The sequence below is a fragment of the Periplaneta americana genome, chromosome 3 (assembly GCF_040183065.1).
Source record: "Periplaneta americana isolate PAMFEO1 chromosome 3, P.americana_PAMFEO1_priV1, whole genome shotgun sequence".
In the NCBI taxonomy this organism is placed as follows: Eukaryota; Metazoa; Arthropoda; class Insecta; order Blattodea; family Blattidae; genus Periplaneta; species Periplaneta americana.
The window spans coordinates 157,375,380-157,400,093 of NC_091119.1; the positions used below are offsets into that span (position 1 = coordinate 157,375,380).

General features: G+C 33.4%; 1 protein-coding gene across 4 annotated transcripts in view; it reads left to right on the top strand.

The window, feature by feature from the left end:
• pps (protein partner of snf) overlaps nucleotides 1-23,861 on the top strand; it is a 119,163-nt gene extending 95,302 nt beyond the window's left edge. For all 4 annotated transcript variants that reach the window (XM_069822137.1, XM_069822138.1, XM_069822139.1 and 1 more), the window contains 4 exons: nucleotides 128-1,659; nucleotides 4,010-4,344; nucleotides 6,556-7,495; nucleotides 9,967-23,861. In XM_069822137.1, the coding sequence (XP_069678238.1) occupies nucleotides 128-1,659; nucleotides 4,010-4,344; nucleotides 6,556-7,495; nucleotides 9,967-11,685 (4,526 nt within the window). In that variant the 3' untranslated portion in view covers nucleotides 11,686-23,861. The remainder of the gene's footprint in view (nucleotides 1-127; nucleotides 1,660-4,009; nucleotides 4,345-6,555; nucleotides 7,496-9,966) is intronic.
• The last annotated feature ends 853 nt before the right edge of the window (nucleotides 23,862-24,714 follow it).

Below are 24,714 nucleotides of genomic sequence, written 5' to 3' on the forward strand. Positions count from 1 at the left end.
TCCACTATCTTATTTTTATGCTACAGTAATAAAGGTAAAAGGATGGGCATCTAACATAGTATAAATAACAAGACGTTTGAGAACTGTACATCATTGTTTAGAGAGTTTGTGTTGGATTCTCTTGCAGGTGCAAATGCCCCTACAGCTGGGAACTTAAAGACTTGGTTGAAAGATAATCCAACTTTTGAAGTTGTACGTCCAGGAGTTATGCCAACAACTAAATTTTATAATCAGAGATCAGCTGCACAACTGAAGCCAGTACAAAATACAAAATCAATCCCAATGCAATCAAAACTTGTTGCAGTTCATCCCAAATCTCTCACACAGTCAAAACCTGTTGTGATACAATCAAAACCAGTGTCATCATCTAAGCTTCCTACATCTCCAAGTAAAATCCAGAAACCAGGAGTATCAAGTCTAACTGCGACTGTTGCAAAAGATGCAACCCTAAAAAGTGCCATAAAAATTGGTCAAGGAGTGAAATCACAAACAGGTACTCCAAAACCAGTAGTCAAATCTAGTGGAAATACTACAAATCCAGTTCAAGGAGGAAAGCCACCATCTGGTCCTGCAGTTTCTAAAGCTCCAGCAACATCTACTGTGAAGGAAAATACATCAAACAAAAGCCAGATACCTGTGGTGACCAAAAAGGTTGAGGTTAAACGTAGTTCATCAACATCATCCACAGAAACTCCAAAGAAGGAGGAAGAGAAACCTGCAGGACCAGAACCAATTCGAATTAATGTTCGAAAGACTTTACAAGAACTTCTTCAGACCAGAATTCAAGAATGCTCTGATCTCACTGTAGCTGAGGAAGAGGTCCAGAAAATAGCATTAAATATTGAAGAAGAAATGCATACATATTTCCGAGATACAGGAATAAAATACAAGTCTAAATATAGAAGTCTTGTTTTCAATATCAAAGATCCGAAAAACTTGACACTGTTTCGAAAAATTGCAGATAAGTCTGTTACACCTCATCAGTTGGTTCGGTTATCACCTGAAGAATTGGCTTCTCAAGAATTGGCTCAGTGGCGTGAACGAGAAGCAAAGCATCAGTTAGAAATGATTAGAAAGAATGAACTAGATTTGATGGCTCTCTCAAAAACATATGTAATGAAAACCCATAAAGGTGAACAAGTTATTGAAGCAGACGAGAGTTTGAAGACGGATGTTCCTGAATTAGTGGACCCATCATCGGTGCCAGATCTAGTGTCTGCACTAAATAACTCTGTCTCTTCAACAGTTGAGGATACTAGTTTAGAACAGGATAGAGGAAAGATTAAAGAAAAGGGAAAAGAAAGCAAAGATAAAGAGAAAAGAAGAGAGGACAGAGATCGAAGTTCAAAAGATCGCGAGAAATCTTCAAAACGAGAAGACAAGAAAAAAGATAGTCGTGACAGAGAACGCTCTAAAGATAAGGATGGCAGTAGGCATGAAAGTCGTCATGATAGTAATCGAAGTGACAGAGTTAGGAAGAGAAGTGGAGATCGAGGGAAGTCAAACAGCAGGAACAAGCGTCATCACCATCATCACAGTTCCTCCGATCGAGACAGGGACAGGAGCAGCAAGAAGGAGCGCCGGGACGAAGAGTTAAAGAAGGAAGAAATACGTGTGAAGAAGGAGGATGTGAAGAAGATCATCAAAGAAGAGAGCAAGGTAGGTATGAAATACATTATAAATTGAAAAAGAGAGAAAATATAGAAAAGTTAATTACTGTATTCAACAGCATGTATAATCATAGAAAACTCTTTAAGTGAATTTCAGACTAGTGGGACTCATTTAATTATTATAGTGGCTGTATTTTGAATTATATAAATTAAAATAATTCGACATTCTCAGTAAAGGATTTTTACGTGAAAAAATTCAAAATAGAACTTACTCTATGAGGGAAGTAAAGCTGTTGGTCTTATGTCACACAAAGTTTGTGTCGTATAAAAGAACAATGTGACATTCAACCAAAATTCTCAAACCAGCCATTATATCTAAATGCAGGAATGTTGTGAAAATTACTTAGTGCTGTCTCAATATCACAAAACCCGTGAAATTCATGGCCTCACAGACCTGTGTGGTTATTAGGGCTGAATTAGTATACTAAACCTTTAACTCCTACCCTGACTATTTCTTATAAGTTCCAGGAGATATTTCGTCACTATGGCATATATGTTTTTCCTGAATGTCGCCATATCATTGTATCATCTGCATTTATTAGAGTTTTAAGATCTGCATTTTCTGCCTTTACCTGTGACTTTATTCCCAATTCCGTCCACCAACGTAGCTCAGTCGGTTAAGGAGCTTGCCTGCCAATCCGGAGTTGTGCTTGGGCATGGATTTGATTCCCACTTTCCCAAATGTAAGGTAATTTATGGCGAATTCTCGGCCTCATGTCTCCAAATATCCTTTCACTATCACCAATCCCATCGACGCTAAATAACCTTGTAGTTGATACAGTGTCGTTAAATAACCAAGTAAAAAAAATTCGTCCATTACAATATTAAAGGTTTGTTCCAACATGGTTCAGACTCGATTCTGAACTACCTGCCCATGCACAGTAGCTCAATGTATGTTCTAACAAGACTAGAACTGATTCCGAACCGATACTGAACTCCCATTTACCTGTTTGGAACAAGTAAAATTGGTTCTCCATGAAGAGCAGGAACTGGGAATGCTGAACTATTGACGCATGCGCAGATAGTTTAATCTGAAGTTATGGTTAAAATGCTTCGAGACAAGAAGTTTAAAATAAAAAAAATAGTCTATCATGAGTGATTTGGAAAGTGACAGTGATATATTTATGACGAATTAAGTTGGGAAGATGAATATAATTTTAATATGAGAAGAAACTCCGAAGGCCATGAAAGAATAGTTCAAGAAACGTTCCAGCAATGTAAAATCTCGAACTAATTCTGAGACTATACACAACTGGTGCAGGCATCAAAAGAAGTTCGGTATTAGTTCGAAACGTGTTCTGAATTGCTTGCTGGAACAAATCTTAAATGAAACAAATCTGGTGATAGGACACTTCCTTGTCTTACTCCTACATCAGATTTGTTTTGAACCAATTTGTCATTCCTACTGGTGTCTTAATACAATTTTCACTTGTTTCACATGTTTTTATTTTTTTCAATTAAAATTTATTCTAAATTATCTAAAACTTTTCATATTTTTGTACAGTTTACACGATCATAGTCTATAAAAAATATGTATAAATCTTGTCTACATTTCCATTTCTTTTCAATAAGTTGTCTTAGGCAAAGGATTAAATCCACCATTGTTCTACCATTCCTGAAAGCATGTCGTTCTTTTCGAAGTGAGTTTCCAAAAACTTTCTTTATTATCTTATTAAATTTCGAAGCAGTGACACAGCAAAGTTATGCCTCTATACTTTTCACATTTTGTTTGTTCCCCTTTTCATGTACCCGTATTAGGACGACTATACCTTTCTGAAAATCACTTGATATCCCTCAATATTCATTGGAATATTCTATTTGTGCAATAGATTACATTTATTCTTGTAATTATTTGGTTACTAACTATCCTTATAGATGATTATAATATATGACAAATTTCATTTCTTGAATTTTCTTTCTCTCACTTTGTTGAACATCATCAGAACTTATAATATTTCACTGCTACTACACTTCACCATCTTAATTACTGCATGCTTAGTGCCACCTCTACTATACCTTTTCATTCTTTAATTGTGAAAGCATATTAATATAAAATACATATTAATCCAGTTCGTGGCATGATTAATCTTCCAGTACCAAGTCAACTTGTCTGTCACTCATGGCATGAAAGAACCATTTGCTCTAATTTCCGTCCTATTTTAATCTGAGGAAATTTGTAATAAATAATTGGAGTTGACGAAGTTTTAATATTCTTTCAAAATAGGGCTTCAAAACAGTTCATCTGGAAAGACACTCCATCATTTGAAAATGTAGTTAAGCTCCAACCATTCTACTAATGTTAGTAGTGAAACCATTGTGTTTTTTATTGATGGTTTCAGGTTACAGTTGATAGTAGAATTGAAGATGACAACAAAAATGAGATAAAGGCAGAAATTGAGAGCAAAATAAAATCAGACTCCTTACCAGATATTAAAGTAGAAGAGGACAGTGATTTGTCTGATAGAGAACCAAGCTCCACTGTAACAATAAAGACTCCAGACATAAATAATATTGACGATGGTTCGTCTATGGGAGCAGGAGCTTGTGCCACTGTGTGGAAGGGCTTTGTTAACATGCCAGATGTTGCAAAGTTCTTTACCACCGTACAAGTAGTGTCTGGTGATTCCCAAAATCTATGCAAGGACCTTCCTGATACAGTGGACATAGTTGGCAGGTATGTATGTTAACTTAAAATTTGAAATACGTGCTTCTTTCTGTAAAAATGTGCAGTTACATCAGCATGAAATACTTAGAAATATTTAGAGAAGTCTAGTGATACATCACTAAAATTGGACGGTGTTACGCATCAACAGGTTATGTGACATTCCGTTAGTTTCGAGAAAAACATGTGAGAAGATTTTGAAACATTTTTAATCCTGAATTCTTGCGGACTTGATAACCACACATATAATAATGTTCCAATACTGATTCATACTATGTGCATAAAAGTGAGTTATACGCACTATTATGGTTGATATTCCAGTATTGCACTTAGTCAATCGGTTAAGCTCCAAGATATAGACTTTAATAGTGCAATAAGCTTTATACAAAATAATTGGAACATTAATACTGGTAGGACAATATTGTGAACAATTTTATAGTATTTATAGCATCTTCAATCCATTACACATAATACATAGAGATATATTATTATCAAAGGTCCCAGAAAACAGCGGCCGGTCGTGCCCTGCGTGGTTCCTGCTGAGCGCGTAATCATTTCTCCAGCACTCCAATATATAACAGTACTAACAATAAATGTTCAATAATTTGGACTTACCATGCTCACAGTCGTTGCTGAAAATGGCCCCCATTTGCTGCCACACACAACTGACATCTTCTGATGAACGAATGAACAACACTCTGAAGTTTCACATCATTGATAGCTTGGATTTCTTCTTGTATATAGTCTTTTAGTTCATCTACAGAATGAGAATTTTTCCTATAAACCCTTCCTTTTAGTGTTACCCATAAATAAAAGTCATAGGGTGTTATATCTGGGCTTCGGTGTCTATGGATCAGTTTATGAATTCTGGTGTACATGAAATACAGTGCAATCGAAAAGTCCCTCCGCAGCTCTATTAGTTCTAGTAACCCTAGAACATAACCCTGTAGAAAGTTGGCACCCCCCCACCTCCCATTAATTCCGATTTGACAACCTCACACCTTTAGTCCATTATTTGCTTAGTGCCTAGTGCTGCCACGTGAATTCTCTACCAAATACACTTGAATTCTCTGCCTAGTGGATTCTCAGCTACACAAGTACTGCGGAGAGACTTCTCGATCACACTGTATAATTTGTAGTAAAAAATTGATAGTTCTTTATTTGGAAATAAAAACATAAAATGGAATGAAGTCAAAGTCGGTTCTAACGATTTATTTATTTGTTATTTGTTTGTTTATTTACCTCGCCAAATACCATTTTGCTGTCATCAGTTTCATCGACAAACCAATAAGCTTTCAGGTTGCATTGCATTTGAAACGGTAAAAAAAAATATTGCAGGATCCCTTGGTTTTAGAGAAACATATTGTTATATATGCAGAATTAGTTCTGCGAATTTTGTCACAGTAGTACTAATAGCCCAAGCCCCTATGCCAATCCAAGATCATTATCTGTAGTGAAGAGGACCTCATTGTTATAGGATTAGCAACCTTTGTAAACACATTTGTTATGCATGAGTGAACTAAAGCAAAATCTATATATTTTAACATTAGTGCCTCTTCTCAATGCCAATTTTCATAAATAAAAAAAGAAGAAATTATTGAAATATGCATATAGCCATCTTTATAATTTTATTTTTTATTTGTATTTGTATATGTTTAGCTTCATCATTTCTGCTGTTTACTATTAGAAAATGGCTGGGCTGGGTGAGACTAGCTCTATGAAAGTGTGGTAGTGAATGTGTTAATTGCTTTTGTCTACTTAAATAAACTGTACAAATGAACAAATATCTTAATTTTAGGAATATAAAGAATGTTGTGTAATCCAGAGAAGAGAGGTTAATTTTGTTTGGGTGCATATTAAATTATTTCTTTTAGGTATGTCTCCTGAATAATAGCTCTAGAAAATAAACTCTAAACTTAATATAATTCGCACCATGATAAAGTAACTGAATATCTGCAAAACTCATGAAGCATATAATGAGTATGTGTCACCTTCATGAAACACTCCTCTTTTCTCTCTCTCTTACTTCCAAGTAAATCTCGTGAAGTCACTGCACCACATTGCGATTTTTTTAGCTCCGGAGCTAACATATGTAGCAAAAGTACTAAGACATTTTTATTTAGGATTGCATTTTTGTTGCAGTTGGTGTATGAAGTATAGGAAAAGCATGATGAAGAAAATAATTCTTTATTTGACGAAAATACGTTTTCTTTTTTTTGACAGGATCATACCCGAAACAGTTTGGGACTACATCTCAAAAATGAAGAAGTCTGGAACCAAAGAAATATTGGTAATACGATTGACAGCTGCAAATGACGAGGAAAAGATACCTTACATCACATTATATACATATCTTAACATAAGAAATCGATTGGGAGTTGTGGGAAATGTTTCAAAGATGATAAAAGATTTTTACATAATGCCACTTGCAAGCCACAACCCAGTTCCTCAAGTTTTATTGCCACTAGATGGACCTGGTTTTGAAGATTACAGGCCACATTTATTGCTTGGCATATTAGTTAGAGCTCGTCGAAAGAGGCTTGCTCCAGAGCTAACATATGTGGCAAAGGTACCAAAACGTCCCCCACCATTACCTGCAGTATTGGAAACTCCAGAGAGAAGTTACACACCTCCATTACCTGGCACAGGAGATGATATCGGTAGCTTGACACCGCCCCATCCACCTCCTAACGTGACAGTGTCAGAATGCTATACACCACCACCGCATTCACCAAAACAGTCCTCTTTTGGTACCAGTAAATATCGTACAAATATAGATCCACGATTAATGCGAAAACCAGGCCCAGAAGTAGAACAGGAGACATGTATTGCAGATAAAGAAGAAGATGATGATGATTTGCCTCTTCCTGATAAGATCACCCCTTCAAGTACACCTAAATTTAATATGAATTCTATGGATGATGAAGATGATGATGATGCGCCGTATAGTCCTGGTGGTGGAATGGATGAAGATAATGGAGAATCTAGTGAAGATAATTTGCTTAGTACACCTAAGAATTCTTCTGATCTTCAGAGGAAAATGGAAGAATTAAATCGCAAAATAGAAGAACAGAAGCAGCAAATTCAGAACATAAGTAGTGCCATTGGAACTGATTCTGTTGGTGCGTCATCTGCAGGAGTGACAGGGGTTGAATCTTTGCAGGTAAGGTCATGCAAAATCTTATGTCATATGTTAAAGTGGTTTTATATTTTATCAGTGTCATATAATTGAGAAATGCTTTATGTAATTCATAATTCTTATCTTCGTTCTAAAAATGTTGAAAGAAACTACAGTGAAATCTCAGTAAGGGGACCGCATAAAAATAGCATATTAGCAAGAGTGGGTTATTTTTTTATTTTTTAAATTTCAAGGATTAAATAATGTAATTATGCAGGATAAAAGGTTATTTTATTTTCTTTCCTTTCAGAAAATGTCAGAACAAATACACTGTCTTATCAATTAAAGTGCCCTTTTATTAAAAAAGTCAAAAATTGTTTTCTGTCTTGCACTTGATCCAGTGTTATGAATACAGTCATTTGCATTTTCCACACGATATAAATCGGAAGTGGCATCAGTAATTTGACTACTAAAAACATAAATGAATGTACAAATCACAGACACTGCTGCATGGGCTTTGTTGCGAGAAGGATTTGGAATGTCTACTGCTTCTACTTTCTCTTCGTCAGGTCTTCACTGACAATGCGATTTAAAACTGCCCGCAAGGACAGGCTCTGAATACAGTAGTCTTGCAGGTACTCAGGGGTCGCATTCCATTCTGTTGTATTCACCAAACAAAGACTCCTACAAATCCTTGAATATGTAGGCACTAGCGGTAAATGTAGAAGTCCAGGAAAATTTTTTCAATATCCTTTAAAAGTGCGATATTTTAGAATTTACAGCAGATGAAAGAGTGTATTAAATGGGATGGTGAGCATATTAAGCAGTGGATTTTACATGGTTTTATATAGGGATGACAAGGGACCAAACGAAAAGAGCTTATAATGATGGATAGCATAACAAACGGGCGTGAATTATCGAGGTTTCACTGTATTTTCTACTAAGATAAATGAGAATAACACTTCAGTCACTGGATTTCTATTAAATTATTGTGTGTAATCTTCAAAAAGTTTAAATGAAATAAAGCAATTAAGTTTAATAAGATTTTTATGATGTTTTCGTGTGAAATTTGTGGATTTTTGCACAGTGTTAAGGTATTTAAACATCCCAACATTTTGCAGCTATGTAATGACTGGACTCCAAGGATTATGCACTAAAGAAATCGAAAAAATTGCATACATTTATGCACTAAAAAGTTGCTGAAATAGACCTTTATGCTAAAAATAAACCTTATGCAGTAAAAATTAGTGCTTAACCAAAATATTTCTTGAGTGGCTGCTTTATTCAGATCAAAAAATAAAATATTTTAAAATACAGTCAACTCTCAGTTATCCGTGGTAATAGATGGTAACCACCCCACAGATAAGCAAAAACACGATTAATATAAAATTAGCCATAACATACATACATACATACATACATACATACATACATACATATGTGTTCTGTGTATGAGATTTTTAGACTTTCACAGTAATTGTGTACAAAATAAGAATTTTGGGTTTTCAGCCATGTGTTATGTTGGGATTTAATATCTCAAGCATTTCAGTACTGCTAACAGCAGACATTTCCAAGTTGGCTCTGTGACGTCACACATCTCTGCTCTCGAGCATAGGAGAAGCATAGCTATAAGAGCAAAGTAGGGGAAGTGGCAGTGAAAAGGATGGAGATGTTTAAATAGCGGAGACACATTATCCTCCCTCATGTGTTCTACGAGCTCTGCTCCGAGAGGGGAAACACTCCGATGTCACAGGTTGACCAGTTGGAAATGACTGACTGGTTTCATCATTTTGTTATAGTCAAACGGCTACTTTGTTGGGTCTGTTATACCTGGCCAATCAAAACAACTGGATCTTCCTTTTTGAATATGAGTATGTTAAGAATAATGGTAGCATTATTTTTACATGCCACGAGGACTTTGATATAAGTAATATTTCTTGCAGATGTAAAGACACTTTTTTAATAATTATTGAATAATGTTAATTTGGGTTTTTTAGAGTTACTTAAAATTACAATATTTTCCTGTCTCATTTCTTAGCCATCTCTTCTAGTAGTTTTGTCATGGATTTTTCATCATTATTGAGAATATCTTCTATAGGTAATGTGGTAGTAACTACAGCGAAATTCACACCTTTATATAAGACTGATTTGATGAGCAAGCCAGATTAACAATAGTACTTACAACGAAATTATTTTTCTACTGAGTACCGGTATGGTGTTTATTGTATAGATTCCGAAACTTTTGTTGTTGTCTTTCATGGGTTACTTCAGTGGATTTGCAATTTTCCTAGGTTATCACATCAATTTGGTGATCTAGTTCAGTTTTTTTAATTAGCCAGATACTATAAACCTAATAGCGAAGACAATTGTCAAGGATTTAAGCTAGTATATTACCCTGATGATGGAACCTGTAACTAATTTCGAAACTTAAAATAGTAAGTCCCAGCATATGACAGAAAACTCAAACTTCTTCTAAAAATGTTATGTTAATTAATTAATGTGTGACTTTGTGGCAGGTATCTTCAATTATGCAAAGCTACATTATTGGAACTGGAGAAGAGACGCATGCTCCTGTATCAACAGACGCAGAAGATGAGAATGAAGCTTATAGTCCATCTCGATCATTCACCCCACCCACATCAGACTCCATCCCATTCATTGGAGTCCCGAGTGATCCTACTACATCTGTTCTTTCTTCTATACCTTCAAACATATCATTACCATCAAATCTCAGTGAAATTCTTGCCAGCATAAAGAAGCGTGAATCAGATGGTTCTTCTTTGAGTGTGGGAACTGGTAAAGGAATTAATCTTAAGGAAGATCCTATTGTCCAGAATTACACGAGTGGAAGATCCTCAGCTGATTTGGAGACTAAAACAGAAAGTGATGACCTAGCCTATATTCCACAAGAAGATGAAGCGTCTGTACCAAACCTTGAATCATATTCGCCTAATTCAACAACTGCCTCCCAGTCCAGTACATCAACTGCTCAAGCATCAAGTCTTCTTAATTCAGCTTCTTCAATCGTCCCAGCTTTATTATCACTGTCTACTCCTGTAGTTCATTCACCAGTTGCAAAGACAGAAGTGAGTCTTGTTAGAGATCCACGCCAGAAACAAACTGAAGCGACAAAATCAGCAAGCACACTAAGCTCCTTATCAGACGACGATCTGATTAAGAAGGCAATGGAAATGGAGCTGGCAACAGCAGCAGCAGAGAAGCAAAGTGCGTTGACAAATCCAACACTTCAGCAGCCTCTTCCTCCAGGAGTCGACAGCTTCCCGTCAGCAGCAACAGCAGCAGCACTGCCACCTCCACCACCACCGCCGCCGCCACCGCTACCTCCGATGAAACCCTCATCTACGTCTATAAAATCTCTTCCATCTGGCCAGCCACTACCTCCTGGCCTTGAGGATGAAGAGTATCCAACCTATTCATCGTCATATGCTCCTCCACCTCCTCCTCCCCCGCTTCCTCAAAGTAGTGCCCCACCACATACATTACAACCACCTCAGATTGCTCCACCTCCTCAGAATGTCAACTATTCTGTAAGGCATCCCAATCCGGTACCGTTCCACATGCCACCTCACCACTACAATCCCCCACCACCCCCGCCACCATCAGCGTACAATATAGGACCACCACAAGGAAGTAGTTACAGTGCTCCCTATGTGTCAGCACCACCAATGTTGTATGGTGGGAGTACAGCAAAAACTGCTCCGAAACCCATGGAAGACTCCAGAAACAAACGCAAGTTTCAGGATATGGATGAGGACATCCCAAGCTCTGAGAGAAGAGAATCATCCAAGAGTGGGCAGGGAAGAGAACCCTGGGATAAGAAGGTTCCTGTCCCTGTGCGAGGACGATATACCCCACGTGGTGGTATTAGGGGAGGAGGGAGTAGGTTTGGAGGTCGTGGTGGAGGTCCTCACTCACAAAGAGGCTATTTAAGGCCGCGTGGTGGAAGGAATGGGCCCCCACACCGGACACGATGGGGTCCACCTAATTCAGATGAAGACATGGGTAAGAAGCAGTCATCTCGTTATGATGCTAGTATTCGGTCTGAGTGGGACTCTCATATTAAAGAGTTTGAAGAGAAACAGCGTGAACGAACTAGAGAACTGAAGCACAGAGAGAGGGAAAGGGAGAGGGACAGGCCTTCCAGTAGGTCATACAGTAGTTCAAGAAGTAGCAAATGTAGAAACAGTGACATAGGTAGTGATGATTCGTCATAAATAGCAATGAAATGTAGTGCAAATTCACGGCTGCTCACAGAAACTGTGCGTCTGTGTCAGTTGGTCAGTCATTTCATGGTCATGTTGTGAATTAAGTGACGCTTGGATCTTAGATTTCCTTGTTGTTTAACAACAGTGTTGATACTCGGTATAGAATTAGGGATGGGAAAAGTAATCTTGAACAGTGCTTGTAATTTTCTCATCACATTCTAAGTCATTACAATCACTATGCAAATCATATTGTAAGTCATCAGGTCATTAACTTGCAAGAAATTTGTAACAAATATGTTTGTTATGCTTTGAAATAAAATTCTAGTGATACGAAGGTTAGATTTCCCATCCCTAATAATAATGAAATTGAATAATTTTCAGTGTTTTGCAAATCGGCTACAATTAAAAAAAAAAAAAGTGAAATAGTCTTGTATAAAATGGTCTCCTGAAAGTTAGCATGTGTGAAGGCTGAGTGTGATCAAAGATTGAACTAGATACCTTTGATACTTTTACACGTAATTTAAATATGCTAAACTTTGCACCTCATTTTTCTCTCTTTCTTTTAATTTCTGAGCATTTAGTTGGCATTATATTTTATGCTTCTGCCAATATATTGTGTGATATATATGTGTATGAGAAACAACCGTTTAAAAATATCGTCATTACACATGCTCCATTTTTTTATGTAAATATTAAAATTAAAAAAAAAACATTCACAGATACTTTTACATATTCATGGTGCATTATTTACTGTATAGTTATATTCCTTAGATTTGTTTTCTCCATTCTGACTGGTCTCACCTGTGTATTGTGAATATTAATATACTGCATGTACCTGAACCATCGTGTAAGTCCATTTACTTTAAACAAACACTGCCACGTTGAAAATAGAATGTCGTGGAGTGGGCTTTGTGAACATCTCTTTGATATAGTGTTTTTTTTATTCAGTCTATACACCATTTTATAAATATCCAAGACATAGAAACTAGAAGCTTTCGACTACTAAGTCATGAGGAAGAAAAATTATAAGTACTGAATCCATCTTTTCTTTAACCATCTTCGTCCATTATAAAAAATAATAGAATTCTTTTCGATACTATGCATTAATGTCATTAAAAATTATTTGTAAATTATAATAATTATATGCATGTGCAATATAATAAAATAATCTGTGCTAATAACTACCGAATACCAAACAAATGTTTGGCAATTAATATTAAAAATAAAATCTCCAATTAGCAATCACTGAATTCTGTACTTGAGTGTTACTTCTTCCGGTATTGCATCCATTCTGCATTGGAATATATCGTACATCGTGCTCATAGCACTGTTTATGCACAACATAACATAAGAAAACTAGGTTGTCTGAAATACATTATTAAAAAGAATTACTTGAATCATTTTTACTCAAAACTCAGTTCAAAAGTGGAAAAGAAAGGTAAATGTTATTCAGATTCAACATCTGCTCAATTTTCTATCCCTTCATGTTCACTCTTCAGAAATATCCATCTATAATCTAGTTTGGAAGTTCATTCTTCGAAAATGAACAGAAAAATGTAAGAGACTTGTTGAAAAAAAGATTTATCTAAGCAAATGTTAATAGCAGTAATGTGGTTAGGTTAGCAACTGTAACAAACATTTATTTTCCAAGTTGCAGTAAATAGTATATGAATTCAATTTTTTTAAATTAATTTCTGAAATATGATGTACATATAAAAATTTAATTAAACCATTTTATTGGCTTATTATATCACATGCCTGTTTTTGTTCAGTATATTTTTCTTTAGTATAGAAGTATCTCTAATATGTCATATAATTAATTATATGACATTAGTTCAAGATATATCTGCACAATAGAGTAACGATAACAGAACTATGTCCAATTTATTTGATTCAACAAATTCACAGCCTCACATAATGTAAAATTGACGTTTCTATAGAGTAGCATAAATGCTTTCATTCGTATTTTAAAAATTATGTATCTCGTTTTCACTTAGCTGAAACTTTCACGTAAACCTTTAGTCAAGCTTCAGCACAAATTCCCTTAAGGTTTAATTATTTCCTTACTTCTCAAAACAGAAGTCTTGTGAGGACTGAAAGTGTTGATAAATAAAGATATAGTACACCCTCTCTTATGAGCAGTGAAATTTATAGTTTTTTTTTTTTATCGCATAATTTCAAGTATATTCATTATTAGTTTTACACTATCGCCTCCCAGTTCGTTATTGTTGAGGACTTAGAGATGTTAAATTGGTTGGACAAAATATATGAACATTATTTTGTTTCCAGAGGCAATATGATACCAGCAGTCTTTGTAATGTGTTCCTACTCTATGGAGGTACATTTTACTGCACAGTATTAGGAGTCTTTGATTTCACTGGTGCAAATTATGTATATCATTCATTTCAATTTTATGCCAGTAAAATATTCAGCCAAAGAATAACATAACTAAGAGTGGAAATATAAAGTTTTATTTTATATTTTTCAGTTTTGTTCTGATTATATGAAGTACTGACGATTCTCTTCTTATTTTCTTACATTCTTTTAATCTATAAATTTACTGATCTCGTGTAAAATGAACTTGCACAGTATCATTTTGTCATCCGAAACTGTCATACAAATATATTCAAAGCTGAATTCATACATGGTATAATCAATTATTACAGCAGTGTAATTAACTGTTATAATTACACTATGCAGTAGGTAGCATCTTGCATGCTTTTATTTTATGTGAAATTAGCTTAAAAATAATTGCATATTTTCTGAAAGTCCTTTATTTCATGAATAATGTTGACTTTGTAAGTTTGGGTTGCTATTTTGTCAGAAATAAATATCAAAAAGTTTCTGAGCTGCGAGAAAAGTAAGAGTATTAAATTTGGCAAGGAAATAGTTTAACATATCAAACTATTCGATTTGCTCATACTAATATTTTTTTGGAGCACCATATTTATATCTTTTGGAGTAAAACCTTCTTTTTATGTATTTCACCTTTGTAAAAGAAGCAGAGCAGATTTTGTTTATATTATATTATAGTTTATATGTTTTGCAAAATTGATGTTATATATGTTAACTAAATTTTACTTCCAGTGCTGTTAACTAAATTTTACTTCCAGTCTTTTACAAATCGACAGACTGTATTCAGACTTCAGTCCTTCAAAAAAAATAAATATAAGATTCTGAGGACCTTAAGATCCTTGCCTATATTTGATATAAGCTTCATCTTATTTAATTTTTATTGCGTGAGAAAGACTTGCATATTCACTTTGCATTTCTTTCACATTATATCGAAGATAATTTTTCTAGCAGATTGTTTCATAAGAAGTAAAAGATTTAATCCAAACCAAAATAGTATGCAAATGCAAATCCTATTTTCTTACCACTGTGGCATTCCTTATTTTCTTTAGTTAATTAAATAGAATAAAATATTCAAAATTGTATTTATAGGTATAAATCATACAGTCTTGGTGCTTACACAATTGAAATTCTATTAATTTAATACTGATCAAAATATGAACATATCTAGTTTATTTGGATTCAGAGTAATTTAAAAGTCCTCTGGTTTTTATATTTAACTTTGGATTGTGACAGAATTAATTTTGACATTACGAGACATTTATTATTGCCTTCTGCAATCTCAGCAAAGTTTTCAATTATTTACTTACAGAAATTGGATCACAACATATTGATTAGTTTATAAGCCTAGTAAATAGCAACTAAGTAATTTGACCTTCCTCAGTTGGTCTGTCTAATTCATATCCTTTTTTCAACTTGTTCATCTCGTACTACAGTATGATATAAACTACTTGGTGATTGACATTTGTTCTAGAATGTATAGGGAAAACTAGGGAGGTCTGACCCATTTTAAGTGTTCTATTTTTTATTTTGTCAGAGGAAATCTTGTAAAATCAAATTAATTCTATTATAGGATAGGGAAAGCATTGAGTGACTTGAAAATAATTTTAGAAGCTGTCTACTGTGAACTCATATTATCTGTAAATATTTATTTTTATGAACTAATGCATAGCTGGTCAAATCTCCCCAGGTAAGGGAGGTTTGACCCACGTACAAAAAACCTTATAGAAGTGACAATTTCTACACATTATAAATACAGATTGACTTGAAATGAATTATAAAAGTAATACATAATTGAATTATGAAAACAAATTGCTATTTTTTGTTTTTGGAAAAAAAATCACTCAGAGTTGTCTGATTAAATGCTGTGTACTGGCCCGTTTTTTTTCCCTCTGGTACCTTTTTTACCTTTAACTACTGCGTATTCATAGGAAAATTTTATAAATTCTTTTGATGTTAGTTCATAATTCAGGTTGGATGCAACAATAAATTTTCGAGCTCGGTTTCCTCTTCATTACCGGTGGAGAAAATTTGGCAGCTGTTGTGATTTGCTTTAAATGTTGTCTTCTGTTCTTCTTTGACTTTAACTACCATCGTAACATTTTTCTACCTATGCCATATTCAACTGCAATTGCTCGAACATTTACACCATCTTCAATCACTTGTTCCACAATTACCTTGTTTGTTTCTGGCTCCAATTTCGTTCGAGGTATCCTATTGAAATAGTTATAACAATCATATTTAATTATTATTTTAAGTACTCGTCTATTTTTTTTTAAATGCCATGTGTGTCAAATCTCTACTTGGTCTTGGTTACTAATTAAAATATTTACAAAGTTCTTTGTGAAAGGAACTAATTGTAAATATATCAATTGAAACAAACACTACAGAAGCAAATAAAATGACATGTATTTTCAATTTCACTCACCTGGATTCTTACAAACTGGAACAATAAAACTACAGTTTTCAAAATCAAAATAGACAAGAAGTGCTAGGTCAGCTGTTTATCTTTGCACTTCCTTTTCGAGCAGAAATATTATCTTTACCCTTCAGAGGAAACATGTTACTAGAAGATGGCAGTCGACAAATTGCAGGGTTTTTAAATAATTGAGATGGGTCAAACCTCCCCTATGGTCAAACATCCCTAGTCTCCCCTATGCGAGAATGCATTGTTGCTAATTTACTCTCATTTGTTATCAACATCCAATTGGTATAACATCCAAGTCCTCTTCTATTAAAGATACTACTATTTTCCCTATTGTTGGATATTCCTTTGCTTTTAATAATCATAAACATAGTGACGAACTGCTTTCTGGAAATAATTATTAATTTTGTAACAAAATTTTCATATTTACCCATTTTCTCGCATTTTGTGAAAATTGATTCCTTTTCCCTTTTATACACATTGTTACAAATATGTACAACAGAGTTTTCTGGATATTCAAAGCAGTAGCAGTTCTGTTAGTATATTTTGTAACCTTCTTTGAAAAATAGGCTCCTGGATAAGAAAGCGTACACACCAGCTTGAACTCGAAAAAAAAAATGTTATTACCTAGTCCAGTAAATATTTTAAAAATGTTATATGAGGCTATGTTGAATTACTTTTATGTCTTACACTTTAAATATCACAATCATTATAATATAGGAAATATTGTTCTTAAAATAACTAAAGATTACAGCAAAGGAATATCTCCACTACATTACTCACTGACTGTTAGGTTGCAAGATCTGGTAACATTGGTTACTACTAACCGGGCACTGACAAAATGCTAGAGGAAAGTAGTTCTTCTCACGGTGTAGTACATTGGTACATATTTTGAAAGAAATGTTGGTACTTCTGTTCAAAAAGTTCAGTATCACAAACGAAATTTGAATTGCATTTAACCCTTTACTGATTATAGTTTACTGCTCGTTTAAACATTATATCCACATTAGATCATACTGACTAACAAGTGGTTGAAGTATTGTTCGTCATGAATTTGTACCATTTGTGTAAAATAGTGACTAATACAACAAGTATATACAGAATAGGCGAAAAGTCATTTCATTACATCTGTTTATTTTTCCTGCAAAACAAATCTGTGCATGAAAAATATGTCGGTGATACATGTATGACATTTGGTAGCTGTATTTCGAGGTGTGATCGTGGCAGGAAACGTGTGGCAGACCTGAGGAAAACCATAAAACATGGAAATTCCCAGGAATTCCAAAAATGCAAGATGATGAGAATACAAGAGTTTTTTCAATGTGTAGGAGAGTTGTGGCTTCTGTGAAAGTCCACGAGTAACCACATACCAGAAAACCATGTAGTCATATATCATACGCCTGTCCAAATCTCTGTCTGTTAATTCACTGATGGTCACAGGGCTAAAAGATTTCATTTCCAAGTCTTTCTTCATTTGGTCGCACATTGTTGATTATGGCACTTGCAACCCAGTGGCAAAATTTCTTATTGATTTCATCAGCTATCAATCCACTGACTTGACGACAGTAGCACTAGTTTCTCGCTGGATGGAGGGTCTCCCACTTGGCTTCGTGTCTTTAAACACATTCGGTGCTGAAAGCTTCTCTTGCCACTTCAACAAGTTATCTCTGCTCAGTGGTGCCTTACCAAAACCAGCCCTGAAATCTTGCATGATACTCATGGGTTTTCTGGTAGCTGCTCGTGAATCCACACGGAAACCACAAGTCCCTTTTCCACACTGAAAATTCTCGTATTCGCCTCACCATCTTGCATTCTTGGAATGACTGGGAATTCCTGAGTCTTGTGTTTTCTCTCAGGTTCACTAGATATCTCCCTTTATGATCACACCTCGAAATATGTTTGCCAAATGTCATTTGAGTATCACTGACACTTTTTTCATGCACAGAATTGTTTTGCAGGAAAATAAACAGGTGCAGTGAGACTTTATTTTTCGCATTCTGAAGCTGAGCATAGTAAAAAAAAATATATTTATGAAGACAATTCGTACTTGAAAGCTACATAATTATATATGATTGTGCTGTCATGATTGCTTATAATTAAGGGATTTGCTGGAAGAGCATATATGTACCAATACAAACTGACCTATGTGCCTGCTCTTTTGGCAGATCCCTTAATTACTTCAACTAAGTTACATGCAAAATTTTTCTTTCAAATTGAGACAGAAAATAGTTTTCTTTACACGCCATCCACAACACAAAATGTGTAAGTCACTGCCAGAACAGCCACAATGTGGAGATTCTGGAATTGTTTTCATTACAAAAATGTTTTGACATATAAATAAAACTTTTCTTGTGTGATGGAAATTATTTTATGTCCGGTATTGTTCTTCAGTTCTTTCCAGTTGCGTCGTATAATTTATAGCTTCATCATGTGCAAGACTGCCTGCTTGGGATATAACATGCATGTAAATCATGTGACTGTTTTTGAACACAACTGTTTGCTACTACCGGAATTATTTCAAAATCTGAGAGTAAATATTAGTTGTTCCTTCTTCATTACTGCAGGTGCGGGCTTTACATTAATATAGAAACCGTGTATTCTTCCTTGTATATCCAATATATTTGTAATGTATTGGTACGCAGAAGATTTCAGTTCAGTACTTTGTAACAGAGCTTCAGGAAACAAGAAGTTTAAAACCAAATAAACACAAAAATTAGTTTCGGAATATGTATGATAAGAACTTGGTTGTGTTAAATATTATTAACGTACCTTGTTAACATGTTTCGACCTATTTTCGGTCATCTTCGGAACTGTTCCGAAGATGACCGAAAATAGGTCGAAAGATGTTAACAAGGTACGTTAATAATATATAACACAAAGTTCTTATCATACATATTCCGAAGTGATACAGTGTTAAAAGTTGTGTAATCAAGATGTACAAAAATTAGGAAATCTTTGTATTTTTACAGAATATGTGTTGGATAAAATAGGCATCTGGCCTGAAGACCTGAAGAACAATATCTCAGAAAAAATGGTTTCCATCCCCAAGAAGATGGTAATTTTTTAAGATACTAGAAATATATAGTAAAGAAGGTTGTCGCCATTTTTAGTCATTATCTTTTAATGTGGACATATTTTTGTTATAAAATAATTAGTTTGTATGATTGACACATCAGTTCTCTTCCCACCTCTTCGAGCAGTGTTGCATGTTGGCATTCATGCTGTAAAGCTATAAACTTCTCCTATGTAGTAACGATTATACATACCAGAATATTGAACACTAATGTATACTGTGATCTTCATTCAAGTTTTTCCTCAAACGGAATTTTTGTGCCTTAAATTGACAAATTGTTTTACATTGGATTTATGTCAAATGTAAACTTTAAATATTACTAGTGTCCATAACAAAGTTCTATTTTAGTGCAGTAGTAAAAAAATAAATAAGTATACTTTCATGATTATTTAGAAAATAAATGTAAGTAATTAATACCATGCAAAAGTGAAAAGCTATTCCGTGATTCCTATTATGTGAACTATAACACTTCTATTTACTAAAAATATTTATTTACTTACTACTCAATTAAGGATGCATTTTCTCAACCATTGCCCCCCCCCAAAAAAAACTTGTGCCTGTAATCAGAGGCATAGCATCCATATAAAAACTGTAAGTGCCACTTTCCAAAGAATTGTTAAAATATATATAGATATATCTTGACACCATTACTACATTATAAATAATGTTTAGTATGACTGGAATGATGAAGAAAGTTATTATCGTTATACATATTCTTCGTTCATATCATTTTTATAAACTGTTAGCACTGCAGGACAATATTTATGGTTCCAATATCTTAATATATATATATGTGTAAGGAATTTATTGAAAAATGCAGCTTCCCTTCAATCAGAAGTTGCTATTCACAAAGCGTACCAAAAAATAAAAGGAACAGGAAATATATGGATTTGATGCATACAATTCAGAGCTAGTTAAAATTTTAGTTACAAATTTTTCAAATAAGCCAAAATGATATAAAATCGTATTACATAAAAGTTAAGTAACATACAGATGATTTTTTTAAGATTAGTAATGATCCTCTTATTACACAAAGGACCACTGTCTTAATAAAGGTGTTGTAACAGGATTTGGCAAAATGTAACCTGTAATTTAATGTCAAAATCACAATCTCCAAAACTTTGGTATAAGCTGTATTCCTCTCTTATTACTTTGAATATGTGAACTTTCTTTATTATAGATTACAGAATCACATCTTAAAATAAATGCTATTCAGAAAATATGCATATTCTTAAGGGTGTACTCTTGAGTAAAAATATGGTTTTATAAAATAATGATGTACATATATTTTAAGACAGATAAAAATATCACATTCACAATATTAAGGTGAACATTTTTACAAACCTCTCCTCCTGTTTTGATTTATATTTAAAATATGCAAAAACAAATGTTACATTTGTGTATTTTAATTATAATAATGACACGTGTGCTTAATAATATTACAGACTATAAAGACTTATTCAGTAATTTATCACACAGAAGGTTGTTCTGAAATTCAGTGAATTCTTCAATTGCTATTAGCATTATGTTAGTGGAACTGCATATGTCAAGAATTATTTTTTCATTGTGAGAGGTTTTGTTATGGAGTTTGTTATTTATCTATTGCAAAAGTCAACAACCAGGTTCTGGGTAAGTAATCCATTTTCTCAAAGTCAGTTGCCTGTTTAAAACAAAAAGTATCAATTGCTATATCAAGACATTTAAGTTGTCTTTAGTTGCAGAATTTTTTTAATGAGTGCTATTTCCTTAAATCTGCCATTTCATTGAGGATTTGAGGACTTTTCATCTTCAGTGTCCATTTTACGTTTACTATTATGTCCGGAGAAAAACATTTTAGTATACTTGGTTTTAAGGTACTGAACGAAGGTAAGTCATTCTCTAATTTGACGTATCAACAGAACTGTTTTTAAACTCCTGAATTATTCGAAAATATGATAGTGCTTGAAATATATGATGTATGTTGGAAAGGCTGAATGTGTTGCTTTAGAACAGCTTCAGATATACTTTATTTTCTTTTCAGCTGTTTAAAAATAAGAATATGCTACAGTTCTCTCAACTGCTAAATATACTGATATTGTTTTTTGATTATAGACACATGTATATCGTTTCTTTTTATTTCTAAATACCAAGACACTAGTAGAGAGGTCTGAAGTCGTGTGGAATTAATATGTATTAGGACACACATCTCTATGAACAAAAGTTTAAGCACATTCTTCATACTTCACTGTCTAAAAAATACAGCAGGATAAAAGCTGCTTTATAATATGTTTCAGCTTACTAGTTAATTAGAATTGTTGTATGAAAGTATTAATACCTATGAAATAAAAATTATTATTGTCCATGTAAGTCATGGCAATTCTTAAAGCATTCACATATATTAAAATAATTGAAAGGACAGTACACCAATATGCCTCAACCCTTACATTGCTGGAGTACTACTGAATTCAGGTATTTATAATCATATTTATGTTTACATCTTGAGAAAACTATCCAGTAAAATTAACATTTTCTTAATGGCACAAAATTTAATAGTATTAAACTTTTATTTGGTTCCTTTCTTCTATCACATTATTGAATATTCACCCACTTTCTGTAGAAAAGACTGATTTTTTTTTAAATTTCATAATGAAGTTTCATGATACATTTACAGGAGTTCTGAACTAAATGAAAAGCATGAAGTTCCCTAAAATTACGTATTTAGTCTACACGAAATAGATAATTTAGTAAGCAACAGAATAATATAATGATTTTATAGGTAGTTAATAAAATATAAACTATTTTAAGTTACATGTAAAGTATGTATTATGGAACTAAGCATGTTCTGTCATTAATTATTGAAACAGGTTTTTCTTCTTTCATTTGATTAATAGGGCCTACTCCATTGTCTATTTTATTTGAAACGTGTTCTTAAAAATAAATATATTACTTTACTTATCAGCAATAATGAAATGGATAGTGCATATAGACCTGAAACGAATTTGTATTTGTTTGAATTTTTCATTTAATAACAATAATAATAATAATAAACACTTCATTTGTGCAAAATATATTAACATTCATTCAGAAATTGATCATTCAAAAGTTTTAATTTCCACATGACAATGTATATATGAATTCACGCCATGTAATATGTACAATAATCTGTTTAACAATTATTATTACCTTCCTTTTATGTTTTTCTAAATTGTTCATGACTTCTGGTTTGTTTTCTTATCCAGAACTTCTATGGCCATCTTATATTTCTGTAAAACAGGCTCCATGTGGAATAAAAAAAATCGAGTAGGGAAAAAGTATTATTGAACTGTGAACCAAATGTTCAGTTTATTTTATTTCTTCATTGTCTATTCTATCACCCACTATCCTTTTTCGTCCTCACATTTACTGTGTGTTTCAGAATATGGGAAAGGGAAGAAGTAAATTTGAATTTGTGGCTTCACTCTACTGTTAGATTGTGTATACGATTCAATATCATAGTTTAACAATTTGTAGACAAACTATAAAAATCAGAATAGTCTTTCAGTCATCATTAGAAATGCATATTCTATAGTGTACACTGGAATAATGTGCTAAAATTCGGAACCATTTTATACAAGATTATACTTAAATACGTAAATGTGAAACTTTTATTCTTGTGCTCCAACTATATGTAAAATATGCATCTATCTATAAATTTTCTATGTTATATATGAATGAATATACATGACTAATTAGTTATGTTTTAGTTATAAAATATGTTAATTTGAGCCATGAATTTGTGAACACGTTTTTCACTAGGCATCATGTAAATACACAATATGTTTATAAATATGCCAGAACATAAAAGAAATGTGTGGTTCAACATAGAGTTCAAATGCATACTTTTTAAGCTTAAGGTGCAGTATATATAAAATATGTTGTCAATTAATTTAACGTAATTCAGAGATATTTTATTTTACAAATGTGGATTTGTTTTGTCTCGAGAAAATACCTGAAAAATAACCAGGTTATTGGTTGAATGTTAATGAGGAAGAAGGAATGTGCATTATTGCATTAATCTTCCATTAATGGTAACATAAGAGTATCACTGATAGAGCATAGAATAGTCTATATGATACTTGTATATTTAATTTAGACCCGAGTGCTGCAATGTGTTTTCCAAATATATAACAACTCGGGCTGGGGACATTGATGAATAGCAAGTTATTCAGTTTAGTCAATAGTTACAGCTTTGATTCCTTGAATACATGTTCCAAAATTGTATGATTTGTAACATTAAGACACAGTGCATTTCATATGGTATTGTAAAATGTTTTGTTTTTGTACAGATGACTTCAAAGTTAAATGATCTCTTCAATATCATCGTGTTTTAATAACCTTTATTATCCTATAATATTCATGCAGTTGTATCACTTTTATAAACAAATTTAAGTATGCAGATCATCGAAACTCCAAGGATAGGTGTAATTACTTCTTTGTGTTGTCGAAACAAAAAAATTTTAATTACAATGACTGTAAAAACCCTCTATCAAATTTCTGTATATTAACATAAAGATAATTCTAAAAAGAAAGTGAAGCCTGAGAAGTTCGTTACAGGGGGACTTCTGTGAAGTGGTTTTTTTTTTTCCTCTTTTTTTAGGTTTTGTTAGGGAAGGACTACTAATTTTAGGAAAGATACTTTGTTCTTGAGACAACTGCAACGCACTGAAAATGTTACACATACCAAAACAGTGACCACTACTAAAATTCAAGTAATCTACTATACCGGTACTGACTGCTCATAACATAATTCACAAGTAAGCCTAATTTGTCCTAGACAGCCACTGAAAACTTAATAGCTATTAATAAATGCATTTCTAGTTCAGTAAATTTTTACTCTCTTTCTTTTATGTATGCCTGTGCCCTTTAATTTGAATAAATTATTCACAACAGTTAATAAAATAATTTCAAAGCTTTTTGTTTGTACAGTAATAGGCCTATTATTAAGTTCTCAACTAAAGCAATGAAGGCATACCTGTCTTAAAAATGACAGTGAAGTTAATACTGGTATATCTATATAAAATTTTACACACACCAGTACACACGCTGCACATGAGTAGAAAATACAGAAGTTAAAGGTGTTACATAATTTTCAAATATATGTACATTTAACAACAATTATTAAGTTTCAATGACATTTCAGATTAAATGATGAAATCAAGAATGGAAAACA